Here is a 25,483-nt window from a genome sequence, read left to right as displayed (position 1 = left end):
TTACTTTTTAATCTAAAAGTATAATTTTAAATTTGGACCATCCAAAATGATGAAGTTGTGATTGCGTGCAATCATAGGATCATGATTACACCTAACATTAATCTAATAATCGTATTTTTTTTAATGACAAATATTAGTTATTACTCCAATGTGCATAAATTGATCCCATAATAACGTGAAGACAACATTTAATATAACAACATATAATATAACAACATATAACAAATAAAATAGGGAGTTAAATATGTATATAAAATGGTGGAAATATCATTCCAGTGGGCACAAAAATAATTCAAACAATCTTGACTAAAATAAAAATAAAAAATCCAAACAAATGCATACTTACCCTTTTGTGATTTCATTTGGACATTTTTATTACCAAGTATAATAGAATAATTTAAATTGATGACCTCAACACAAAATAGTCTCTTTTGTACTCTTCCTATAAATAGTTGTCTTGCTCTTTCCATTTGTATCCAATCAAAATACTATCGAGACATGGCCTCTACATGCTCACTAGTATTACTTCTACTTGGTATGATGATGCTCACCATTGTTGTAGTTGGAAGGCATGATATGTTTGATATTCAACCTACATTAGATCCAGAAGAAGATTGGCCAGAAGTTTTTTATGAAGGACCTACTGATGTAGTAGGTGGAAAGCATAAGCCTATATTAGATCCAGAAGAGGATTGGCCAAACAACTAATATGACATCATATGTTTACCAGAAATAATTTGCTTGCAAGTGAACGTGGCAAAATTGGGTCTACTATATTAGTAATAAGTAATAATTGTTTGTCATATGAAGTTTTCTTTTCTTAATTTTTTCCCCATTTACGTTTAAAATTCTTTTCAGAAGTGAAGTACAATTTGCCACTTATAAATACTCTATAAATATGTCTGTATATTATCTCTTATTTCAGCAAGAATAATGCCAAATATAGGTGGTTTTACCTATATGATTAGTGATTACTGTACTTTATTGTTGTCTATGAATATGACAAATCATCAATAATATTTGAGTATTCGTTATCATTTTCTCTCTTCTCATCACATCATCAACATGCATTTTACATTTTATAAGCATAGTGAAAAAGATCAATTCGATTAGAGACCAAACACCGCATTTAAAACAATTATATACATAAAAACATACGAGTTAGTTATGTGTATCAAAAACCAAAGAGTCCATCTTAATACCTTAGTATGTTGTGTATATGAGCGAAACTCGAGAAAACTGGAAGATTAATAATTAAATAAATATAATTAAAATGATAATAACTCATGTAAAATTATGCAAATATCCATGAAAAATAGATAGATTGAGATTCATAATTTATGGATAGTCAAGCTACGTTTGAAAATTAGCAATGCAATAGACACCCACCCAAAACTTGTTCATCCCACAAGACTCTAAATATCGCACCAATGTTTTAGTAAAAGTGGTTGACATATTAGAGGTCAAGCTAAACTTCTCATTCAGCAACTAATACCAAGCTAAACTCGGCTTTCTCTTTTCTTTTTTTTTTAAGTTGAAATAATTTCATTAAACAGCAAAGCTGAACTAGAAATACAACTAGAGGCCAAGCAAAGGCTAGGAACACTATCAAACCATGTTTTTAAACCAAGAGACTTAGACAAAGCAGCTAAGTTGTGAGCAACAGTGTTTAAGTGACGTTTAGCACGATAAACTACTACATCACCAACATGACTCTTAGGTAATTTACAGTCTTGAATAATAGGATCAAGGGCCACCACACTCTATTCTGTATTAATGCAATTAACCACAGTTTCAGCATTGGAAGCAATAGCAATACATGACTCTACAGGTTCAGTTCAGCTGTATACTGCAAGCACCATCTAACCCCAAGTGCTTCCGCCGACACTGGATCAATTTCAATGGCTTCTCTTTTACAAGCTGAAAATTGCACCACACCAGATTGGTTATAAGCAACCATTCCCCATCCAGTTATACCACCTGTAAAGCAAGCAGCATCAACAAAAAACAGTTCAGTAATTGGAACATAATGATTTATTTGTTGGTCGGAGAGAGCTGTTCCATGCCTATCAACATCATATTTCATAAACACATGCATCGTTTTTTAATGAATAAGAACATAAGCAATGCCCAAACAAACTGCAGAAGAACCTTTACCTAAAATTATTGCACATTAAAAGTTGGACTAATTGCAATGTATAAGGAACATTTACACCGTGTTAAAAAAAAAGAAAAGAAACATTTACATTGCACTGTACAACCAAACTTGTCCATTCAAGCTATATATATTTATATGGAACAGTGTGTCCAGAAACCATGTATACACAAATGATGAAACTTTTACCAACTACGAGATTATTATGTACACTTATTTCAACCTAATTCTAAGCTTTGTCCAGTTACTCAATTCTTTTTATACTAGAATTTTACCCATCACTTCATCTACATTTCAGAATCTAGTTCCATAATTCATTAACCTCAACCTAATAAAATGAGACCCTAACTAGGATGTTTTCACAACATGAAGTAAATTAGTCTAACTTCAGTATGCCAAATTTTCTTTCTCGTAAACTTCCAATTCGAGTAGTATAGTATCCAAACCAGTTGCATTTAATATTAGCTCACCAAGTATGGGAAGTGGGATATTATGCATAAAAAATATAGGTTTAGGCATCAACAGTAAATTGTGAAGCTTATTTAACTAGTATCACCTTCACTAATTTCTCGTAAACTTCCAATTCGAGTAGTATAGTATCCAAACCAGTTGCATTTAATATTAGCTCACCAAGTATGGGAAGTGGGATATTATGCATAAAAAATATAGGTTTAGGCATCAACAGTAAATTGTGAAGCTTATCTAACTAGTATCACCTTCACTAAGATATTAATATTAAATGCTATAGCACAACAAACTGTCCAAATCAGTTATGGTTATACATACGCTTAGAACTGGTTTTCCTAATATAATATAAGTGCTTGAAGTCCTTATTTTCACGAGGCACAACTTATTACTCATTCAATAGACAAGGCAAAGAGAGGGAATATCGTAACGAATATAGAGGTCTAACTCATCCTTACAAAACCAGCTTGTACAGTGAGAGGTGCCTCCTAATATAATATAAGTGCTTGAAGTCCTTATTCTCACGAGGCACAACTTATTACTCATTCAATCAATAGACAAGGCAAAGAGAGGGAATATTAGAGGGAATATTGTAACGAATATAGAGGTCTAACTCATCCTTACAAAACCAGCTTGTACAGTGAGAGGTGCCTCCTCTTTATAAACTCTTCTCAAGAATCCTATCTATCCGATGTGGGACTAAATCCCACCGACTGTTGGCCGCTAACACACCCCCTCACGCTTCAGCCCGTCCCAATGGGCCTGAAGCATGGACTATGCAAGAAGCCCAACGATAGACCCGATAGGCATGTAATGAATATTGAGACCTTACTCATCCTTACAAAACCGGCTTGTACGGTGAGGAGTGTCTCCTCTTTATAAACTCTTCTCAAGAATCCTATCTATCTGATGTGGGACTAAATCCCACCGAGTGTTGGCCCCTAACAAATATTAGTTAGTTAGCATTCTCCTTAATTATAAGGGGAACATTCTGATAAAAAAAATAAATAACTTATTTCCAAAAACATTATAGGTGTACTTGAATTAGTGTAGTTAGACCAAGAAGAATAATCAATATATATTGATTTGCAAAACATTATCACATGCTTAAAATATAAATAGATAACTGAGTTCTAAACATGGTAACTGGGTAGATTGAAACTAAGTACATGCATCAATATAAATTCAAACAAGTACATCGTTGGAGATGAACTTACTTTCAAGAAGTTGATACCAAGCTTTCAACATAATTGTTCATAGTGTGCCAACGTATGTTGTTGTTAATTCTAGTTTTCTTTGCTCTGTTAGTTGTCCAGTTCTCAGTACCTAAATAAAGCGAAAAAATCAGAACTTGATAAACATTATTATCATTCGAAACGGTAGTCACCCAATTGACAGTAGAACTAAAATGTACGCCACCATATATTCTTAAATCCAAAAAAGTCAACCTCCTAGCCGCAAAAGGTAAATTTTGAATATTTCTCCAAACATTATCACCGAAACTAAAAACTTTCACCTCCCCATCAACATCATCAAAATCCAAGGCCACAACCTTATAAGTGTTAGTTGAATTATCATAACCAAACACAAAATCCCAAAAACGCCATATACGATCGTTAGCATACAAAAACCCTAATTTATCAGATATTGTCCTTATGGCAGGGTTCCACAAACGGAGCCACATAACTGTTTTATCCTCGTCGTAAGTAGAACCGCATAAGCAGACCAATCCATTGCAAGAACCAACAACCGCGCAACAATCTTTATCGTCGTTTTTTAAACGGTAGTAAGGATCTTTAGGAATGGTGATATTATGGTTTTCAAGTAAATGATTAACAGGGAAGGGGATGAAAATGCACTTATTTGTAGATATGTTGAAATGGAGAAGATAAGAAGAGTATGGATTTTGTGAAGATGATGAATGATTAAGATGAATTTTGATGAATGAAAGATGAGAAATTAGGGTTTTCCATTTCTTACATACTGATTTCATCTGAATTAGAGATTTGACTGGAAGCAAGTATAGGATTTCGGTGAGAACCTCGTCCGGGAGGGTTGCTGACGGCGGTGATTGTTTGGAATGAGAGCGGAGACGCCGTGAACTCATCTTATCGGTGGAGTTGAAAATTGATTAAGCTTTGCGACTTTGCTTTAAGGAGTTGTATTAAGATCAATTTGGATGATCCAAAAAGAAAATCTTCAAGATTTTTTGAGGTTTGTTTCTACTAGGATATGGATGGAAAAGTCAAAAGAGGAAGTTACATTTTACTATAAGAGCAATTCTTCCATAGTCACGAACACAAATAAATAGTGTTTAGTCACACACACTTAAAAATGTCATTTCTTGAAATACTAAATCATTTCATTATCAATTTCTTTTTTATTATTTAAGAAAATCTTGTAATGTGTGTGTGCCCAAATACTATACATTTGTGTTTGTGACCATAATAGAATTTCTCTTACTATAATGCTATGAGCGAGAAACTTTCAAAGGAAGCTTTTGAGTTTACATCCTCTAAAGTTGTGCCACATGTCCATATTGAAAGATAATGGGATGCTGAAAAGTTGACTTCAATTTTTTAAGACTTTCGAAAATGCCATGGTACTCTAACTCTTCATACAAGTTTGTTTCATTGCGACATAAACAAAAATGGAGTATCAGCTATCAGTTTTGACAAGATTACGTTCTTGGTTAAGTTATCAATCTGATAGGGATATAAAAATTGGCAATTCAAAATTAAGCTAAAACTTAATGCCAAACAAAGATTATCGAAACAAAAACATTGTCAAGTTAAGAGTAAGAGCCAACTAATGGGCTATAGATGTCAGACCATTATAGTTCATTCAACAAGTTACAAAAAATGGCTTCTTGGCCTTCAATATAAATAAAACCTAAAAACCATCTAAGAAACAGAACTGGTTAAGAAACCAAGCGATCTCGACGTCAAGACGGCAGGAGAGACAGAGGTCTGTCATGGTGTAATCATCATATGGGCCTAGAAGTGGTCAGTGGATGTTACGAATTCTCCCATTCTCGTTACGTTTAAGTATAAGAATTCTGCTCTTTACCCAAACAGTTTTACTCATTCCCAAAGTAAATGACGGATATACTCTTACGTGACTTAACATGCGCCAGTGCAAATTGTGCGTAACTTAAGTCAAGTAGCGTGACTTAACCTACGCTAGTACAAAATACCACGTGACTTAAGTCACGTAGCGTGTCTTTAGTCACGCTAGTGTAAACACTAGTTCAGAGCATGCCCCCAAGCAGACAATCTGTAGCGTGACTTAACTCACGCTGGTGCTGGTGCTCTGCTCTCACCAGAACAGACTGGCAGTGGCAGTGGCAGTAGCTACTGTCTTGTTCCTTCATTCCCTGTTTAAAGTACATGCATTCATTGATTCAACCAAAACTCATAATTTAGAGAACATGCATTCATTCATTCATAATATAGAAACACAATTTTAATGAAAATTAACGATAAATGTCATAAAGAGGAGCAACCGCATAAATGTAAATATCATACAACCAAAATGTCGAAGAAAAATACTACAGGTCATAAAAAAAACAAGTCAGAAACCAAGACCCTACTGCTGCTACTCCTGCGGACTATGACTCCTAGACCTCCTCCTCGGAACCTGCTGAAGGTCAAACACGCTATAATCGGTCTGGATGCCCTCCAAAATGCCAAAGAAGAGTGGATTTGAAACCACCTCTGAAATCTCCATCGCATGCTCCACTCTGCCTCTGATGCTGCTGATGACCTGCAATGGATCGGGAGGATGTCTGGCCCACTCCTGGTTAAAAAGAATATCCTAGTAGACAGGTCTCGGCATGACAATATCAGGCTCTGGAGCAGGGTTGACGATGAGAGGATGGGACACACGGTAGAACCACCTAACATACCTATCTGAATGCTTCCAAGGCTCGTCGTCTGGGACCTGTGCACCCCTCTGCTGGTGGGGAACGACATGCAGAGCAAACTCCAAGAAGGCAGCAGCCCCATCTATTGGGGCAAGATGCATAACCGTAGTAGGAGGTCGGGGAACCTTCTGAACATGTCCGTACTGCCTCAGCACCCGCTCCAGCAAGTGACGGACCATCCTCTGTCTGTCAGCCATGATCCATCCGGAGTACCAACACACGTCCTGAAAAGGTGTCACGTCTCGTCGGTGCTCGTACGGCCTCCAGGTGACATGACAATGCTCCATCGAGTCCAACAAGCCTCTGAAGTGGTCAGCATCAGCAAACCCCCTTTTAGGTTTCCATCTACCCACATACGGGTCCTCCCGGTCGTAATCTAGATATCTGGACCTCAGAACCACATGTCTGAAGTGAGCTATAATCCATCCCTGCAAAAACAAAAAGACAAATCTATATCAGCACACGAGTGTCATACAAGAAACTATACATTTACGTTTAACTTAAAAAAAGAAGAAATAATATATTACCACAAGCAAGCTCATGTAACCACCAACTGAGCCAACATTTGAGTCTGAGGTAAGATTCAGCTGCTCATACAAGAAAACAAGTCTCATCGCGCCCCATGACCATGTGCCTAAGTTAGCCAAATCCCGAATCGCAAGCATCCACAGCAGACTAATGGTTTTGCTGTTCTTGCTAACAAAAAGGGTGTAGCCAAGCAAGAGCAACAAGAACGCCTTGACACAGGCGGGTCTAATACGACTCAGCTCCTGCTCCTCCTCCTTTGATAAAGCCTCCCCCAGCAAATGGTTACACCTGTTCAACAGGTGGTCATAACGGTCTTTCAGGGCCGTGTAAGAGACAGAGGCACCAAAATCAGTCACCTGCCCAACCGCATCCTCCAACGGAAACAAAAGGTGGGTCACCATCATATCTACAGCATGGTCATGATCTAAATCCTCCTCATGAATGAGCCGTCCAGCGACGGGGATGCCTAGGAGACAAGAAACATCATCCAGTGTGATGGTCATCTCCCCAACAGGCAGATGAAAGTTGCTGGTCTCCTGATGCCATCTCTCAGCCATGGCACACACTAAATCGTGGGAGATGTTGTCGTACCCAGTCAGAAGGAGGGGCCTTAGACCCGATCTATCAACCGGTTCCCAGAACCAAGGGTTAGCATCTACCGGCAACGGAAGGGACAAGGCAGAAAGCTTCAGTTTCCTCCCGTGCGAGATGCCTTTCATCTTACGATGCACTTGCAACTGAAATACAAAAAAAAAAAATTAAATATGTAAAATAAACATGAAATAATAAACTATAAATATTCTACGTAAAATAAACATGAAATAATAAACTATATATATTCTACGTAACATAAACTTTGACATAATAATAAACTATATATATTCTACGTTAAAAATAAATCAATTATACTTAAATATGTAAAATAAGCATGAGATATTCTACGTAGTTATACTTAAATTAAATAAACATAACATATTATACGTAAAATAAACTTCACATAATAGTAAAATATCATTAAATTAAATAAAGCAATTTATACTTACTGTTTTATCGTTCCAAAGCTTGCATGCCACGTGTTTACCGAAGTCCGGTAAAAGTGACAACTCGTAAGGCCCCCTGGAAAGCCCCCATCCTCGTCCTCCATAACAGGCTCTGCATGCTGCTGCTCAGGATCCTGCTCAGGATGCTGCTCAGGATCCTGCTGTTGAGGAGGCTCGACATACTGCTGCTCAGGCTGATACCCCTCGTGAAACTGCGGGTGATACTCATACCCCTCCTGATAGTGATAACCAGGCTGAAATCCAGCCTGCTCTTGATAATGTTGATCCTGATACGCCAGCTCTTGATAATGCTGCTCATGCTGGTACTGTGGCGGCTCCACAATCTGGGATGCACCCGTCTGTGACGTCGATCCCCTTGCAGCATCAACAGTAGCAAGACTCGTGGCACCCAGTCTCCCTCGACCTCGACCAGCCGGAGGCTGTAACGCTTGTTTCTCCCTTCGTGCACTACCAGTAGGGGCACCCCTCCCAGCCCTAAAACCGTCATTCCTCTCCTGCTCAGACATATCTGCACAAAAAGCAAAAAATATTTAACACATTTGCACATAATTTCGACAGCAACAACACACGTGTCATCTTTAACAATACAACAACAACACTATAATGTCGACAGTGTCATTTGAATCCATAAACTACCACATTGCAATCAAATTAACTATAATCAACATTAACAAACATAACTCTAACTAATTACATCATTAACAATCCAAAAAAACAAAAAAAGTATCATTGAGACATTTCACCGAACACGTAGTGTGCATTTTTTAAACAACTATGTAATCTAGCATTTTCGAAACCCTAAACTACCACATTGTACCCAAAACAACATCTAAACAACAATTCCTAAGTTAAATCATCACTAACAATCATAATCTTTTACATGCAAGACAATTTTTTAAAAACCTAAAAATGTTAATTTTCTACAAAAATTCAAAAATTTCAACCAAAATAATGTAAAGAAGTAGTATAATAATCACTTACTTGATATTGTGGACGAATTTTGGTTTGAATGGCACAAGAATGGTGAAATTTGAATTTGGGGGTGAAAATTGCATTTTTTTTTTGAAAACTTGAGAAATGGAGGAATGGAGGTTAACAGACTTAAGTAACGCTGCGCAACTTTAAGTTGAGTTAACGTTATAACTGGCGCAAGTTAACTCACGTAGCGTGAGTTAACATGCGTAAGGGCAAAATTGTCATTTACTTTGGGAATGAGCAAAATTGTTTGGGTAAAGAGCAGAATTCTAAGTATAATAAGTACACCCTCCGGTCACTATTATAAGCAAAAGTTTGCATTTTACATTCATTCATTAAATGATGTATGTAGTCTATAATAAAGACCATATACATCATTAATTGAATGAATCTAAAAAGGAAAGTTTTGTTTATAATAGTGACCGGAGGGTGTATAATTATATGTCATATGAATTTTTTACCCATTTACGTTTAAAATTCTTTTAAGAAGTGAAGTACAACTTGCCCCTTATTTGAATAAAGGCTCTATAAATATGTCTATCATCTATGTATATTACCTCTTAGTGATTAATGTACTTTCTTGTTGTCTATGAATATGACAAATCATCAATAATATTTGAGTATTCATTATTTTCATAAACGTATTCAACATATCATTTGGTCTCTTCTCGTCACATTACCAACATAACATTTTACATTTATAAGCATAGTGAAAAAGATCAATTCCATTAGAGACCAAACGCCGCATTTAAAACAATTGTATACTTTTTTTTTGAAGGAAAAACAATTATATACATAAAAACATTTGAGTTAGTTATGTGTATCCAGAACCAAAGAGTTCATCCTCATACCTTAGTAGTATGATATGACTTGTAAGCGAAACTTGAGAAAACTGGAAGATTAATTATATAAATATAATTAAGATGCTGATAACTCATGTAAAATTATGCAAATATCCAAAAATGGATGCAACGAAGTTTCAATATAAATATTTGTATCTTACGGAAGTTACTCATTAATGTCAAAAACATTATGTCACTTCCATAAAGTTGGGTTAAATATGTTTTTAGTCCCTGTAAAATTTTGACCTATTAAATTTAGTCCTTATTTAATTTTAATAGTTCTTTTAGCCCCTAATTATGGGTTAAATATGTTTTTAGTCCCTGTAAAATTTTGACCTATTAAATTTAGTCCTTATTTAATTTTAATAGTTCTTTTAGCCCCTAATTATGGGTTAAATATGTTTTTAGTCCCTGTAAAATTTTGATCTATTAAATTTAGTCCTTATTTAATTTTAATAGTTCTTTTAGCCCCTAATTTTTTTTCTGCACTAAGTATTAGTCCTTACTCAATTCAAATTTGTTTAATTTATGTTTAAACTCTAAAGTTTTTAACAATTTTTTGCAGACATGTTAAGAACATTACAATAAGTTCCTCCACAAAAAATTATCGCAAAATTTGATTTCTATGTCCAGATTTTGTTACTTTCATCTTTAACTTTTGACGTTTTAAAAAATTCATAATTAATTCGTTTCCATTAAAAAATTCTAAATTTTAGTAAATGAACCTTTCATAGTGTTCTAAACTTTTATAAAAAAAAAAATCGTTCAAAAAAATTTAAGAGTTTAAGGATAATTAAACAAAATTTGTTTTAGCAGGAACTAAAATTATAAGTAATTTTTTTTTTTTGCAGGGACTAAAAAGACTATTAAAATTAAGTAAGGACTAAACTTAGAAATTTCCAATTTTATAGGGACCAAAAACATATTTAACCCCATAAATTTTAATATACGATATTGTCATCAAGAACGAGTCATGAGAAAGAAAGAATGAGAAATAGATAGATTGAGATTCATAATTTTTGGATAGTCAAGAAACAGTAGCAAATCAATAATGCAATAGACACCCACTCAAAACTTGTTCATCACACGAGACTCTAATTATCGCAAAAATGTCTTAGTATATGTGGATGACATATAGTGGAAGTGCTAAACTTCTCATTCAGCAACTCATCACCAAGCTAAACTCAGACTCATTTTTTTTTGAAGTTGAAATAATTTCATAAAACAGCAACAGCTGAACCAGAAATACAACTAGAGGCCAAGCAACAGCTAGGAAGTAGGAACACTCTTAAACCAAGTTGTGAGAAACAGTGTTTAAGTGACGTGTTTAACATAATAAACTATTACATCACCAACATGACTCCCGAGTAATTTACAGTCTTGAATAATAGGATAAATGGTCGCTACATTCAATTCCGTATTAATACAATTAACCACAGTTTCAGCATTGGAAGCAATAGCAATACTCTACAGGTTCAGTTCAGCTGTATACTGCAAGCACCATCTAACCCAAGTGCTTCCGCCAACACTGGATCAATTTCAATGGCTTCTCTTTCCCAAGCTGAAAATTGCACCACACCAGATTGGTTATAAACAACCATCCCCCATCCAGATAAACCAGCATCAACAAAAAACAATTCAGCAGTTGGAACAAAATGATTTATTTGTTGGTCAGAGAGAGCTGTTCTAGGCCTATTAACATCATATTGTATAAACACCTGCACAGTTATTTTTCAATGAATAAGAACATAAGCAACGCCCAAAAAAACTAATGAAATAGAAGAATCTTCAGTATAAGGACCTTTAACTACAGAAGAACCTTTACCTAAAATTCTAGCACGTTCAAAAGTTGACTAATTGCAATGTATAAGGAACATTTACATCATGTTAAAAAAAAAAAGGAACATTTACATTGCAATGCACAACCAAACTTGTCCATTCTTTCTAGCTATATATACATAAATGCAACAGTGTGTCCAAGAAACCAATGATGAAACTCTTACCAACTACGAGATTATTGCGTACAGTTATTTCAACCTAAATCTAAGCTTTGTTCAGTTGCTCAATTTTTTTATACTAGAATTTTACCCATCACTTCATCTAGATTTCAGAATCAAGTTCCATAATTTCATTAACCTCATCCTCATAACATGAAATAAATTAGTCTAACTTCAGTATGCCAAATATTCATTCTCATAAACTTCCAATTTGAATAGTATAGCATCCAAACCAGTTGCATTTAATATTACCTTACCAAGTATGGGAAGTGGGATATTATGCGGAATTCTATGGGTTTAAGGCAACAATAGTTAACACTGTGAAGCGTATTTAACTAGTATCGCCTTCACTAAGATAGTAATATTAAATGCTATAGCACACCAACAAACTGTCCAAATCAATTATGGTGATACATTTTTAACTTGCTATAGCATACACTTAGAACTGGTGTTCCTAATATAATACAAGTGCTTGGAGTTCATATTCTCACAAGGAACAGCTTAAACTCATTCAAACACACTGATAAGACACCTAGACAAGGCACATTCTTTCCAAGAGAGGGAATATGAGTTAGGGGGAACATTCTCCTTAATTTTAGGGGGAACATTCTGACATAAGAGGAAAGGGGAGGGAAAGTTTAGAGTCATTGAGAAATATTGTTAGAGTTGGTTAGAAGAGTTTCTCTCTGGTTAGGAGTTTTATACTCTGGTAGGAGTGTACACAGATCTAGTACATCTTGTCCTTTTCTGTTTTACCACCACTCCATTGTAGAGCTCTTGAGCTCATCCATTTACATTCAATTATACAGTTCCTTTATATTGATTTTACGAGTCCTATCACACATCAAGTAAGTTATAGAAATCTACTTTATCACCAATATCTAGACAAGCTTCAGGACTATCACAGTTAAGATACTCGTCTATAGGAGTATAGGTGAAAAATAACATGCCTACACAGTTAAGTGAGTGATAACACATAATATTTCCAAAAACATAAAATAACATATTTCCAAAAACATCATGGGTGTACTTGAACTGGTGTAATCAGGCTAAAAAGAATAATCAATATATATATATATATATATATATATATATATATATATATATATATATATATATATATATATATATATATATATATATATATATATATATATACTATATGGGGTTTGCTAGAACACACCCACTAATTTTTATGTGGGAGTGTTTTAGCAAAGCTACACCTTAGGGTGTAATTAACCACTTTTTAGTTATTTACTTGCTAAAACACTCCCACATAAAAACCAGTGGGTGTGTTCTAGCAAATGCCTATAGGATTTGCTAGAACACACCCACTTGTTATTGTTAGAAGGTGTGTTATAGCAACATACACCTTAGGGTGTATTTAACCACTTTTTAGTTATTTACTTGCTAAAACACTCCCACATAAAAATTAGTGGGTGTGTTCTAGCAAACCCCTATATTATAAATATATATATATATATATATATATATATATATATATATATATATATATATATATATATATATGGGATAGGATCAAATGACACCAAGGTGTTAAATTAAATTTGACACCAAATCCTAACCATTAATCAAACTTTAATCCGACGTCTCTCATCAATTCATTAAATACTCACATACTTGATCAAATGATGCAAATTTTAATTTTAAAAACAAAATATTCTTTCTTCTCTTGGTTAATTATTCACCAAAATTATATGATAATATTATTATAGTTTCTTTACACTATTCACTGCCATCCTTTTTTTAATGGCTTATCATCTTTATTTCTTTATTCATATTAACCTTTTTTATTTTTATTTTTCTTACAAGAACCCAAAGAAAATTGATTTATAAAGAGTACCTAAGATAATGAATGAACGATTGGTTCCAAAATTAAAAAGAACATATGCTACTAAACGAAAGCAAGCACAAATGCTAAAACACCCGACACAATAATATTAGCAGCATATTGTCACAAAAAAAATCAGCACCATGAACTCAAGAATAATACCATACAACAAATGAAAGCGTAGCCAATGGCCAATATAAACATGAAACAAAGATAAGCCAACAAAAATGAGTAATTAGAATCTCTAAAAAATAGTAGGGAGAAATCAAATGGCAATCATCTATCTATTGATGCAAAATATAACAAAAATGGGAACTAATCAACCAAGAAAAGAAAGAATAAATTATTTCTAAAATTAAAATTTGGATCATTTCATCAAGCATGTGAGCATTTATGAATTGATGAGAGACGTTAGATTAATGTTGGATTAATGGTTAGGATTTGGTGTCAAATTTAATTTGACACCTTGGTGTCATTTGATCCTATCCCTATATATATATATATATATATATATATATATATATATATATATATATTGATTTGCAAAACATTATTATATGCTTAAAATATAAATAGATAACTGAGTTCAAAACATGGTAACAGGATCAATTAAAACCAAGTACAATGATCAAAATATAAATTCAAACAGGTACATCGTTGGAGATGAACTTACTTTCAAGAAGTTGATACCAAGCTTTCGACATAATCGTTCATAGAGAACCAATGCATCTTCTTGGTAATTCTAGTTTTCTTTGCTCTGTTAGTTCTCCGGTTATAGAGAATTGCACGGTTTTCTAGGTTGTTTGCCAACACCACTGTATCATGATTCTCAGAAAGATGTAATGGCTTTAATGTCAAACGCAAGCGACCAAGTTCAAATTTATAATTCATTCCAAGAGTCTGGTAGCTAAATTTAAAAATTTGACTCCAAGACTTTTCATTTCCAAATTCTTCCATTTTCCATATAACAAAATCGGTCCCCTCGTAATCATGATAAAAACAAAACAAGTTCGTCAACACACAAACATTCGGTATCACACGTGCCACATTCTCATAGCCCGGAGGAGGAAGCAATTGTGTGTATGTCTCAGTACCTAAATCAAGCGAAAAAATCACAACTTGATAAACATTATCATTTGAAACGGTAGTCACCCAATTGACAGTAGAATTAAAATGTACGCCACCATATATTCTTGAATCCATAGAAACGGTAGTCAACCTCCTAGCCGCAAAAGGTAAATTTTGAATATTTCTCCAAACATTATCACCGAAACTAAAAACTTTCACCTCCCCATCAATACCATCATAGTGCAAGGCCACAACCTTATAAGTGTTAGTTGAATTATCATAACCAAACACAAAATCACAAACACACCAGATATGATCGCTATCATACAAAAACCCTAATTTATCAGATATTGTCCTTGTGGCAGGGTTCCAGAAACGGAGCCACATAACTGTTTTAATCTCATCGTCGAAAGTATAACTGCGTAAGCAGACCAATCCATTGCAAGAACCAACAACCACGCAACAATATTTATCGTCATTTAACTGGTAGTAAGGATCTTTAGGAAGTGTGATATTATGGTTTTCAAGTAAATGATTAACAGGGAAGGGAATGAAAATGTACTTACCAATCTGTGGAGATATGTTGAAATAGTAAAGATAAGAGCATGGATTTTGTGAAGATGATGAATGATTAAGATGAATTTTGATGAATGAAGGATGAGAGATTAGGGTTTTCCATTTCTTACATATGGATTTCATCTTAATTAGAGATTTGACTGGAAGTCGGGATAGGATTTCGATGATAAGCTCGTCGGGGAGGATTGCAGACGGCGGCGGTGATGATTTGGAATGAGAGCGGAGACGCCGTGAACTCATCTGAGCGCTGCTAATATCAACGCGTCTGTGAGTTGAAAATTGATTACGCTTTGCGACTCTGCTTTAACGAGTTGTGTTATGTTAAGAGAAATAATATTTATACTACCATTTTTTGACAACTATTATTATAACTTTATTTCTCCTGCTCACCTTTATTTTAACTTTCTCTTTATGTTGTTTTGGTTTTTGTCTTATTACCTAAATTTCTTTGTATATCTTGGTTATTCAATAAGGTATCCCAACAAAAAGTTGTTTAAATAACATTCATCACATTCCTCTTTGGATAAAGGTTTGAATATGGAGAAATGATAACTACCAAGTGTAAGTTTTAATTTCCTTCAAAGTTCAATGGCATAATTGAGATTTTAAGTGAAAATGAAGTGTATTTTTGATAATCTCTCTGCCTTCTCACAACTCCTCCTCACAACCACCACCATTGTCCTCCTCCGTCGTTGTCTTCACCATCGTCCTCACCACCATCAATCAGTTCATATCTGCTCCCTCACGCCGTTGTCGGCCATGACCTTCTCTGCAATATTGTCTTCCCTTCATCTTCTCTACAAGTCTGCAGGTGACGACGTTGATGAGACGACTGACGACCAGATCTGAGACGATGGAAGAAACAATCATATTGAAGACGACGGGATATGACCAGATCTAAGACGACTGGAGTGAGAGACTGAAAATCCAGTCACGGTCGCGAGATCCTAACTTATGGTGGACAGTGGTGGTGGTGTTGTTACAGTCAGAGCTTTGAAGGAAGCCAATTGAAGCATGAATAGCAGGAAAAAAAATGGGTTCTGTGCAATATTTAATTTAGTAGAGGAAGGAGATGGTGGTTAAAGTGTAGGGTTCGAGAGAGGAAATAAAATTTAAAAAATAAAATAAAAAATGGAGTATTAAGCAACTGTAAAATATATAGAATACATGTATGGTGTCATTTATCTGTCACATTTTTTGTGTCAAGTTATCATTTCTCTAAATATGTAACTAGTCTCTTGCAAATATGATGAGTCATTTGGGACTAACCATTTGAGTTTTGCTCTTAATCTCATTTGATTATGTAATTAGTGACGTGACAGTGACATGTCTGGTTTTGACTAGGATAAGTGGATGCCGACTCAGACTTTTGAATATGGGATGGACCAAAATAACCTTGAGGCAACCAGCTAATGCTAAAATGACCATTATACCCTCATCTCTTTAACCTTCTTCCTTCTCTCATTTCTCTTTTCTCCCACATTTGTTATTCTTATGAAAACGCAAATTCATTGAAGGCTTGGTATAACCATATGAGTCCAACAAATTCATTGTAAAGAACTCACTCATTCTTTGTTAACATCACATTCTCATCTCAACAAACAACACCGCCATAATTAGGAATTTTTTTTCTTCAGAATTTTCCATCTTTCTTTCACTCAACATTTTATTCCTCTCTCTCCTACACAATTTCTTCTCGAACCCATATCATGATGAAAAATGGCATCGTTGAATCATTGAGGCCGATTATGTATGGTAGGACGATGATGGTGATAAATCCCCAAAGGAGGATTGTGACGAATCCCCCGAGGATGATGGTGTTGTTAAATGTTGTTTTGAAATGTTCTTGGATGCTTTCTGGATCTGAATTCATAAGGCTTGATCTCGCCTTCTTCTTCTCACACAGATTGGTATGGTGTTGTTGTTGTTAGTAATCCACCATGATTTTCGTCCTCTTCTCAATTTAGATTTGAGGAATACATGTTGGAGTTGAGGGTATTTTGGCCTTTTCTAGTTTGTCAGTAAGAATAAGGGGTATTTTTGTCTTCACGGTATTCTTTAATCTAAGTCAGCAACCTTTAGTCCTATTCACATGGACACGTCAGCTAATCATGTCCACATAAACAAGATTATGAGCACGTGGACCAAAAATAAAGTGATTAGTAACTGCAACGTCTGTTTAAAAAGATTAACAACTACATGGAAAAAAACTCATGCGACCCCTATTTGTAGGGACGACTTACATATTTAAGCCTAAGATAAATGACATTTGTAGGATAAATTTTTGGGATAATTTTATTTTATATACTCATTCTTCTTGCTATTTCTCTCACTTTTTTGTACTCCTTTGTCATAAGATTTATTTAATAATTTATGTATATATTTTATCTATATATAGATTAGATATATTAGTTATTCAATAAATTTAAAAATAGATAAAAATGCATCAATTATTCAATAAATCTGATGAATAACAAAAATTCCTTGTATTTCAGATCAAAAAATCTCTTATTTATAAATGTTAACCCGTCAAGCTATCCTTAACCCTAATTAAACCCTAATTTTAATCTCAAAATTTTCCTCCATTCTCCCCGCAATTAATCTAAAAAATCTTTATAGCAAAAAGCCTTTGCAAGGATTCAAACCCGAGTCTTAATGGTTTCTTCTCAACAATTTCACCGCTAAGCCAATGACAATTTTCTTGATTTAATTTGCTTCCATTAATTGATATCCAATATCAATCGCCCTTTTAAACAATCTCTTATTTATAAATATTAACCCGTCAAACTATCCTTAACCCTAATTAAACCCTAATTTTAATCTCAAAATCTCCCTCCTTTCTCCCCGCAATTAATCTAAAAAATCTTTATTGCAAAAAGCCTTTGCAGGGATTCAAACCCGAGTCTTAATGGCTTCTTCTCAACAATTTCACCACTAAGCCACTGACAATTTTCTCTTACTTATAAATCTTAACCCGTCTCGCAAAATTAAACCTAATTCTCTCGCCTAATTTTCCTCCACACTTTTGCATTTAATGTTTATCTACAGTCAAATTATGTTTCTAATTTCATGCGAAAATTAAGTCCTATTTTTTCTATTACTAATAAATCTTAACCCGTCTCGCAAAATTAAACCTAATTTTAACCTAATTCTCTCGCCTAATTCCCCTCCACACTTTTGCATTTAATGTCAAATATTTACTTTCTAAAATATTATGTTATGTTATAGTACCAAGGACGATGTTATGGAAATATTATGTTATGGTACAGTACCAACGTATATGCTTCTTAATATTTTAACCTTCAACTAAACTATTTTGTTACCTATTACCGTCAAATATTACATTCGATATGACCCGTGCGTTAGCACGTGTCAATGGTCTAGTTATAAATAAGTGGCATGTGCACGTGTGACTCATTTAAATACCCAAAAGTGAGTGTCTCCATTGTGGATACTTTAATGATTTTATAAGATTGTTATGATTTTTTCCTTCAAAAAAGATTGTATTTATTTTTTTTCCTTAGAAAAAGAAAAAGTTCATTTTTCAAAAACTATATTCAATTAGGATTTTTATGTTTGAATTTTAATGAATTTATAACAAGATTTTAAAGTATTCAGTACATTTTTAGAAAATGTATTTTAATGAATTTATAACAAGATTTTAAAGTATTCAATACATTTTTAGAAAAAACAGAAAAATCAAAGTTACACAAGTGAATGAAAATCCTTTAAAAAAATAAAAGCGAACGCAAAAGATAATAAAAACTTGAAAAGTTTTTAAAAAATAAAACTGATACAAATTTTAATTTTCAAAAACAACGTCATTCTTGAGTAAAAACAATAACAAAGCGATCCTTGCATAAAAAATAACAAAGTGATCCTTGCATAAAATTATTTCCTTGCATAGAGTATGTTGGGACAAAATGAGTTTAAAAAATGTCTCTGAAGTTTTAATAATAACAGAGTATTAAAAGTTTAATTGATATGTTAATATTTGTTCAAAGGTGCATGATCATAGACTAAAATTTATCATGTCTTAATTGATTCTGAAAGAACAGATTGAAGAGCAAAGATTTTAAAGAGAAGCTAAGTTGCAAGTCAGTATTTGAAGGAGTCAGACTCTGATGGTCACCCAAACTCTGGAAGCAGTCAGACTCTGAAGTTCTCTCAGACTCTGAAAGCCAGAATCTGGATCAAGCTGAAGGACGAAGGAGCAGAAGCATTGGATGTCAAGTCTGTATATTTCAAAAGATCAAGTACAATGGTTCTGAAGATGTCAGAAGGTCAATGAATGTCACTTTTATTGAAGTACAATGAAGGACATAATGTACGACCACTACCTCCACTATCTCTTAACATTCCCATGTGTAATGTACAAAGCTACAACAATGTTTCCTTTAGAAAAGAACGGATAATTCCTTATCAAGGAAAGAGTTAAAAATTATTCCTTCATAGGATATTAACCAAATCAAGCAACAAATCAATGTTGAATGATCAAGCTTCTCAAATGACTCTATGATGCGTTGACACTCTTCAACGTCTCTTTTCAACCTCTATATAAAGGATTGAATACTTGAAGATTAAAAAAGACTCTACAATTTTTACAAGTGTCATTACTCTGCCAAAATTACTACACATCAAATACTTAGAATTTCTTATAAACTTTCATATCTTAGAAACAATCTTTATTTGTAATCTTTGTTTGTAGTCTAGAGTCCGAACTATGTTGTATTTTGTGAACACCTCTAATTGTATATCAAGTGTTCAATCCAAACAATCTTTATTTGTAATCTTTGTTTGTTAGAAGTCTCATGCATGTGTGCTTGACCAATTGTAATTTAATTGATTATAGTGAAAAATCTCTTGTAAGTGACAAGGGAACTAGCCTACTACCGGATTGTGGAAGAAACAAGGATAAATTGCTTGTGTTTTTCTCTTCTCTCTATCTCTTTCATATCCGCTGCATTTAACTCTGAACAAAGATTCAAGTTCTGAAATCTATCAGAAAACTTTGAACTTAGTTAATTTGAAGAAAATATTAACACAATTCAACCAAACTTCTTGTGTTTTTCTCACCTTCAAAATATTGATTGATTAAATTTTTCAAATTGTGTACAAGTGAGAAATTATTGGGTCTTATGGGATGTTTGAGGGTATCCTCAAATGACTTTATTTTTCACAAATTAATAGAATAACAACTATAAGAAGTCCTGACGAAAAACAAAACTATAATAAGAAGTATTGCTAAAAAAAACGACCATAAGAAGTATTCTTGTAAATATTTTCTTATTCATTCGCTGTCGTTAACATTAAAAAAAATAAAAATCATATGACAGTATCAAACCAACAGCCAGGAACACTCAAACCAAATTTTGAACCAACAGTGACAGACTAAGACAAAACAGCTAGGTTGTGAGCAACAGTGTTTATGTCACGTTTAACACCATAAACTACTACATCACCAACATGACTCATAAGTAATTTACAGTCTAGAATAATAGGATCAATGGCCGCCACACTCAATTCGGTATTAATGCAATTAACCACAGTTTCAGCATTGGAAGCAATAGCAATACTCTACAGGTTCAGTTCAGCTGTATACTGCAAGCGCCAAATAACCCCAAGTGCTTCCGCCGACACTGGATCAATTTCAATGGCTTCTTGGAAGCACTTGGGGTTAGGTCAGACAAAGCTGTTATAAGCAACCAGATTGGTTATAAGCAACCATTCCTCATGCAGTTATACCACCTGTAATGCAAGCAGCATCAACAAAAAACAATTCAGCAGTTGGAAAATAATGATTTATTTGTTGGTCAGAGAGAGCTGTTCTAGGTCTATTAACATCATATTTCATAAAGACCTGCATAGTTTTTTAATGAACAAGAACATAAGCAATGCCCAAACAAACTGCAGAAGAAAGGACCTTTACCTAATATTATTGCACATTAAAGTTGGACTAATTGCAATGTATAAGGAACATTTACACCGTGTTAAAAAAAAACATTTACATTGCACAGTACAACCAAAATTGTCCATTCAAGCTATATATATATATATATATATATATATATATATATATATATATATATATATATATCAACCTAAATCTATGCTTTGTCCAATTACTCAATTCTTTTTATACTAGAATTTTACCCATCACTTCATCTAGATTTCAGAATCAAGTTCCATAATTTCATTAACCTCAACCTAATAAAATGAAACCTTAACCAGGATGTTTTCACAACATGAATTAATTAGTCCAACTTCAGTATGCCAAAAAAAATTTCTCGTAAACTTCCAATTCGAGTAGTATAGTATCCAAACCAATTGCATTAAATATTAGCTCACCAAGTATGGGAAGTGGGATATTAGGCATAAATTATATGGGTTTAGGCATCAACAGTAAACTGTGAAGCTTATTTAACAGTACATTCAATTATACAGTTCCTATCACAAATCAAGTTAGTTATCGGAATCTACTTTATCACCAATATCTAGACAAGCTTCAGGAGTTAAGATACTCGAATATAGGTGAAAAACTACATGGCTACACAGTTAAGTGGGTAATAACACCTAATATTTGGTTAGAAGGATATCGGTGTAAACAGAAAGGATACAACAAGAAATAAACAAACACTTACAAATATATGTCTGTCTCCATAATTTCATCAAGAAAGAGAAATAAATCCTTAGGAAAGATAACAAAGGAATATAATTGTAAAGTGAAAACCCAAGAAAAATAGAGCAGGTTTCATTGCAAATATATAATAAATATGGAAGGAAATAAGTTTGTAAAAAACATTACTAAGATAAGAAAAGATTTATTGTCGCTATTGCACAGTTAATTAGCTTAGGACTAGCTACTGAAACTAAATTAGTTTAGGACTAACTACTAATACTATTGGCAGCTAAAATCAGTAGCAAAAGGTAACATTTATTTTAAAAAAGATTAATAAAGCATGGCTATGATAGATATTGCTAACATTTTAAAAATGGAGTTAAGTTTTGCCAAAGGGTAACATATACTAGGGAACCAAATATTTAGTGTCATATCATTCAGAGCATTGCAAAAATGGTCCTGTAAGATTTTCACTTGTTTTTACACATACAGTTTCAGATTTTCACTTGCTTTTACACAAACAGGAGTAGAATTGTAAAACAACCAAGTTATTAAGCAATGATAAGTTGCTTGCTACTAATGTTTCCAAGAATCCCAAAATAGACATGACGAAGGCCAATAATATCTTAACTAGAACAAATACTATAGCTGAAGAGAATGTAGCTCAAATAAGCTTTTTTCATCCTACCAACCTAACATGTACCATCAATATTGTTGGATTTGATCAAAATAGAGTTTGTAGATCTAAAATTCAAAAAGGAATCCTGTTAGACAAGAGGGTGAAGCAGCAAAACACAAAAAGAACAAATACACAAAAGGAAAGTTAATGCATGATTCTTAAAAGTGTGGCCATATCCCTTTACGATGAAAAAAAATATAAAGAAACAACCATAATGCAATAAAACAGGTATTTACCACAGATGACACAACAGTATAAAAATAAAATAACTTATTTCCAAATACATCATGGATGTACTTGAACTGGTGTAATCAGACTAAAAAGAATAATCAATATATATTGATTTGCAAAACATTATTATATGCTTAAAATATAAATAGATAACTGAGTTCGAAACATGGTAACAGGATCGATGGAAACCAAGTACATGCATCAATATAAATTCAAACAAGTACATAGTTGGAGATGAACTTACTTTCAAGAAGTTGATACCAAGCTTTCGACATAATCCTTCATAGAGAACCAACGCATCTTCTGGATAATTCTAGTTTTCTTTGCTCTGTTAGTTCTCCAGTTATAGAGAATTGCATGGTCTTGTAGGATGTTTGCCAACACCACTGTATCACGATTCTCAGAAAGATGTAATGGCTTTAATTTCAAACACAAGGGACCAAGTTCAAATTGATAATTCATTCCAAGATTCTGATAGCTAAATTTAAGAATTTGACTCCAAGACATTTCATTTCCAAATTCTTCCATTTTCCATATAACAAAATCGGTCCCCTCATAATCATGATAAAAACAAAACAAGTTCGTTAACACACAAATATTCGGTATCACACGTGCCACATTCTCATAACCCGGAGGAGGAAGCAATTGTGTGTATGTCTCAGTACCTAAATCAAGCGAAAAAATCACAACTTGGTAAACATTATTATCATTCGAAACGGTAGTCACCCAATTGACAGTAGAACTAAAATGTACACCACCATATATTCTTGAATCCATCAAAGACAACCTCCTAGCCGCAACAGGTAAATTTTGGATATTTCTCCAAACATTATCACCGAAACTAAAAATTCTCACCTCCCCATAATTACTATCATAATTGAAGGCCACAACCTTATAAGTGTTGGTTGAATTATCATAACCAAACACAAAATCCCAAAAACACCATATATGATTGCAATCATGCAAAAACCCTAATTGATCAGATATTGTTCTTGTGGCAGGATTCCAGAAACGGAGCCACATAACTGTTTTATTCTCATCGTCGTAAGCATAACAGCGTAAACAGACCAATCCATTGCACGAACCAACAACCTCGCGACAATCTTTATCGTCGTTCAAACGGTAGTAAGGATCTTTAGGAAGGGTGATATTATGGTTTTCGAGTAAATGATTAACGGGGAAGGGAATGAAAATGTACTTACGATGCTGTGGAGATATGTTGAAATAGAAAAGATAAGAGTATGGATTCTGTGAAGATAATGATCGATTAAGATGAATTTTGATGAATGAAGAATGAGAAATTAGGGTTTTCCATGACTTACATACGGATTTCATCTGAATTAGAGATTTGACTGGGAGCCGGGATAGGATTTCGGTGAGAACCTCGTCCGGGAGGGTTTCTGACGGCGGTGATGGTTTGGGATGAGAGCGGAGACGCCGTGAATTCATCGGAGCGGTTCTGATATCAAGTATCTGTGGAGTTGAAAATTGATCAGGCTTTGCGACTGTGCTGTAAGGAGTTGTATTAAGATAAGAAATGATATTTATCTGAACTGATACAATGAGGGGTATTTTTGTCTTCACAGTTTACTTTAATCTAAGTCAACAACCTTTAGTCGTATGGACACATCATCTAATCACGTCCATATCACCAAGATTACGAGCACGTGGACCAAAGATAAAATAATACTCCCTCTGTCCTCCTTTACATTTTTCACATTTTTTAAGAAAAGTTGTCAGTTTAATTAATGTGTCTGTTTTGTGTGTTAATATTACCAAATTGTCCTTTGTCTGTATGTGCATTAAATTTGTCTTTTCAAATTTCAAGACAAATTAGTAGTACTCCCTCCGTTCCTTTATAATTGTCACTTTTGCATAAATTTTTTGTTTCTAATTAACTGTCGTTTTCAAAGTTCAAAGTATCATTAAATATGGCTTTACCTATATTACCCCTATATATTTATTGCAGAGAGAGAAATGTATGAAATGAAGTATTAAATGATTAAGGTTATTATAGGAAAAAGATAAATTGTTGTATCAAAAGTAGTAAAAGTATTTATTGTCTTGGTTTGTGTAAAAAGTCAAAATGTGACAATTAAAAAGGAACAGAGGGAGTATTAATTAGGGGTATGTTTAGGAAAAATAATAATAAATGTGTCTAGTAATTTGAAAAGGAGTTTACATTTAGAGACAAAAATAAAAACAAATGGGTGGTTATACATATATATGGACGGAGGGAGTATATAATTGCATGGTCTATTTAAAAAGATTAACAACTACATGAACAAAAACCTATGCAACCCCTATTTGCAGACATGACTTGCATATTTAAGCGAGGTGAACAAGTACGAATTAAGTTTTTTTTTCTTCAATTCTTATGTTTTTTTTCTTCAATAGATCTGAGAGCATTTAGAGTTCAATTGAATGGAATCGAAGAAATTGAAGTGAGAATTTGTAAACGATGTTTGGAAAAGGTTGGGAGAAAGATGTTTATGACTTCCTTTTATATA

The 25,483-nt window shown here is 33.8% G+C and overlaps 4 protein-coding genes across 7 annotated transcripts; all 4 read right to left on the bottom strand.

Moving 5' to 3' along the window:
• Positions 1-1,731: 1,731 nt before the first annotated feature.
• LOC146926070 (F-box/kelch-repeat protein At3g23880-like) lies at positions 1,732-4,888 on the bottom strand. The gene is made up of 2 exons (XM_085758482.1): positions 3,838-4,888; positions 1,732-1,980 (listed from the first exon to the last, which is right to left on the bottom strand). Exon 1 carries the CDS (start codon positions 4,725-4,727, stop codon positions 3,840-3,842), a length of 888 nt encoding a protein of 295 aa, XP_085614608.1. The 5' UTR covers positions 4,728-4,888; the 3' UTR covers positions 1,732-1,980; positions 3,838-3,839.
• LOC146926068 (F-box/kelch-repeat protein At3g06240-like) lies at positions 1,732-15,760 on the bottom strand. 3 transcript variants are annotated; one of them, XM_085758478.1, is made up of 2 exons: positions 14,474-15,760; positions 1,732-1,980 (listed from the first exon to the last, which is right to left on the bottom strand). In XM_085758478.1, the coding sequence occupies exon 1, from the start codon at positions 15,682-15,684 to the stop codon at positions 14,476-14,478; it is 1,209 nt and encodes a 402-aa protein (XP_085614604.1). In that variant the 5' UTR covers positions 15,685-15,760; the 3' UTR covers positions 1,732-1,980; positions 14,474-14,475. The 3 variants fall into 3 exon arrangements, with proteins under 3 accessions (XP_085614604.1, XP_085614603.1, XP_085614602.1); XM_085758477.1 differs by lacking the exon at positions 1,732-1,980 and adding an exon at positions 11,250-11,571 and having other exon boundaries at positions 14,473-15,760; XM_085758476.1 differs by lacking the exon at positions 1,732-1,980 and adding an exon at positions 11,250-11,669.
• On the bottom strand, positions 1,732-24,487 carry LOC146926067 (F-box/kelch-repeat protein At3g23880-like). 2 transcript variants are annotated; one of them, XM_085758481.1, is made up of 2 exons: positions 23,218-24,487; positions 1,732-1,980 (listed from the first exon to the last, which is right to left on the bottom strand). In XM_085758481.1, the coding sequence occupies exon 1, from the start codon at positions 24,420-24,422 to the stop codon at positions 23,220-23,222; it is 1,203 nt and encodes a 400-aa protein (XP_085614607.1). In that variant the 5' UTR covers positions 24,423-24,487; the 3' UTR covers positions 1,732-1,980; positions 23,218-23,219. The 2 variants fall into 2 exon arrangements, with proteins under 2 accessions (XP_085614607.1, XP_085614605.1); XM_085758479.1 differs by lacking the exon at positions 1,732-1,980 and adding an exon at positions 20,714-21,192.
• On the bottom strand, positions 6,437-7,159 carry LOC146926069 (protein MAINTENANCE OF MERISTEMS-like). The gene is made up of 2 exons (XM_085706856.1): positions 7,073-7,159; positions 6,437-6,973 (listed from the first exon to the last, which is right to left on the bottom strand). Exons 1-2 carry the CDS (start codon positions 7,157-7,159, stop codon positions 6,437-6,439), a joined length of 624 nt encoding a protein of 207 aa, XP_085562982.1.
• Positions 24,488-25,483: the final 996 nt, after the last annotated feature.

The sequence above is a fragment of the Medicago sativa genome, chromosome 4 (genome assembly GCF_051527215.1).
Source record: "Medicago sativa cultivar Bolivia chromosome 4, Bolivia_mono, whole genome shotgun sequence".
In the NCBI taxonomy this organism is placed as follows: domain Eukaryota; kingdom Viridiplantae; phylum Streptophyta; class Magnoliopsida; order Fabales; family Fabaceae; genus Medicago; species Medicago sativa.
The sequence above is the reverse complement of the archived record's forward strand: the minus strand, read 5'-3'. Positions and strand labels throughout refer to the sequence as shown.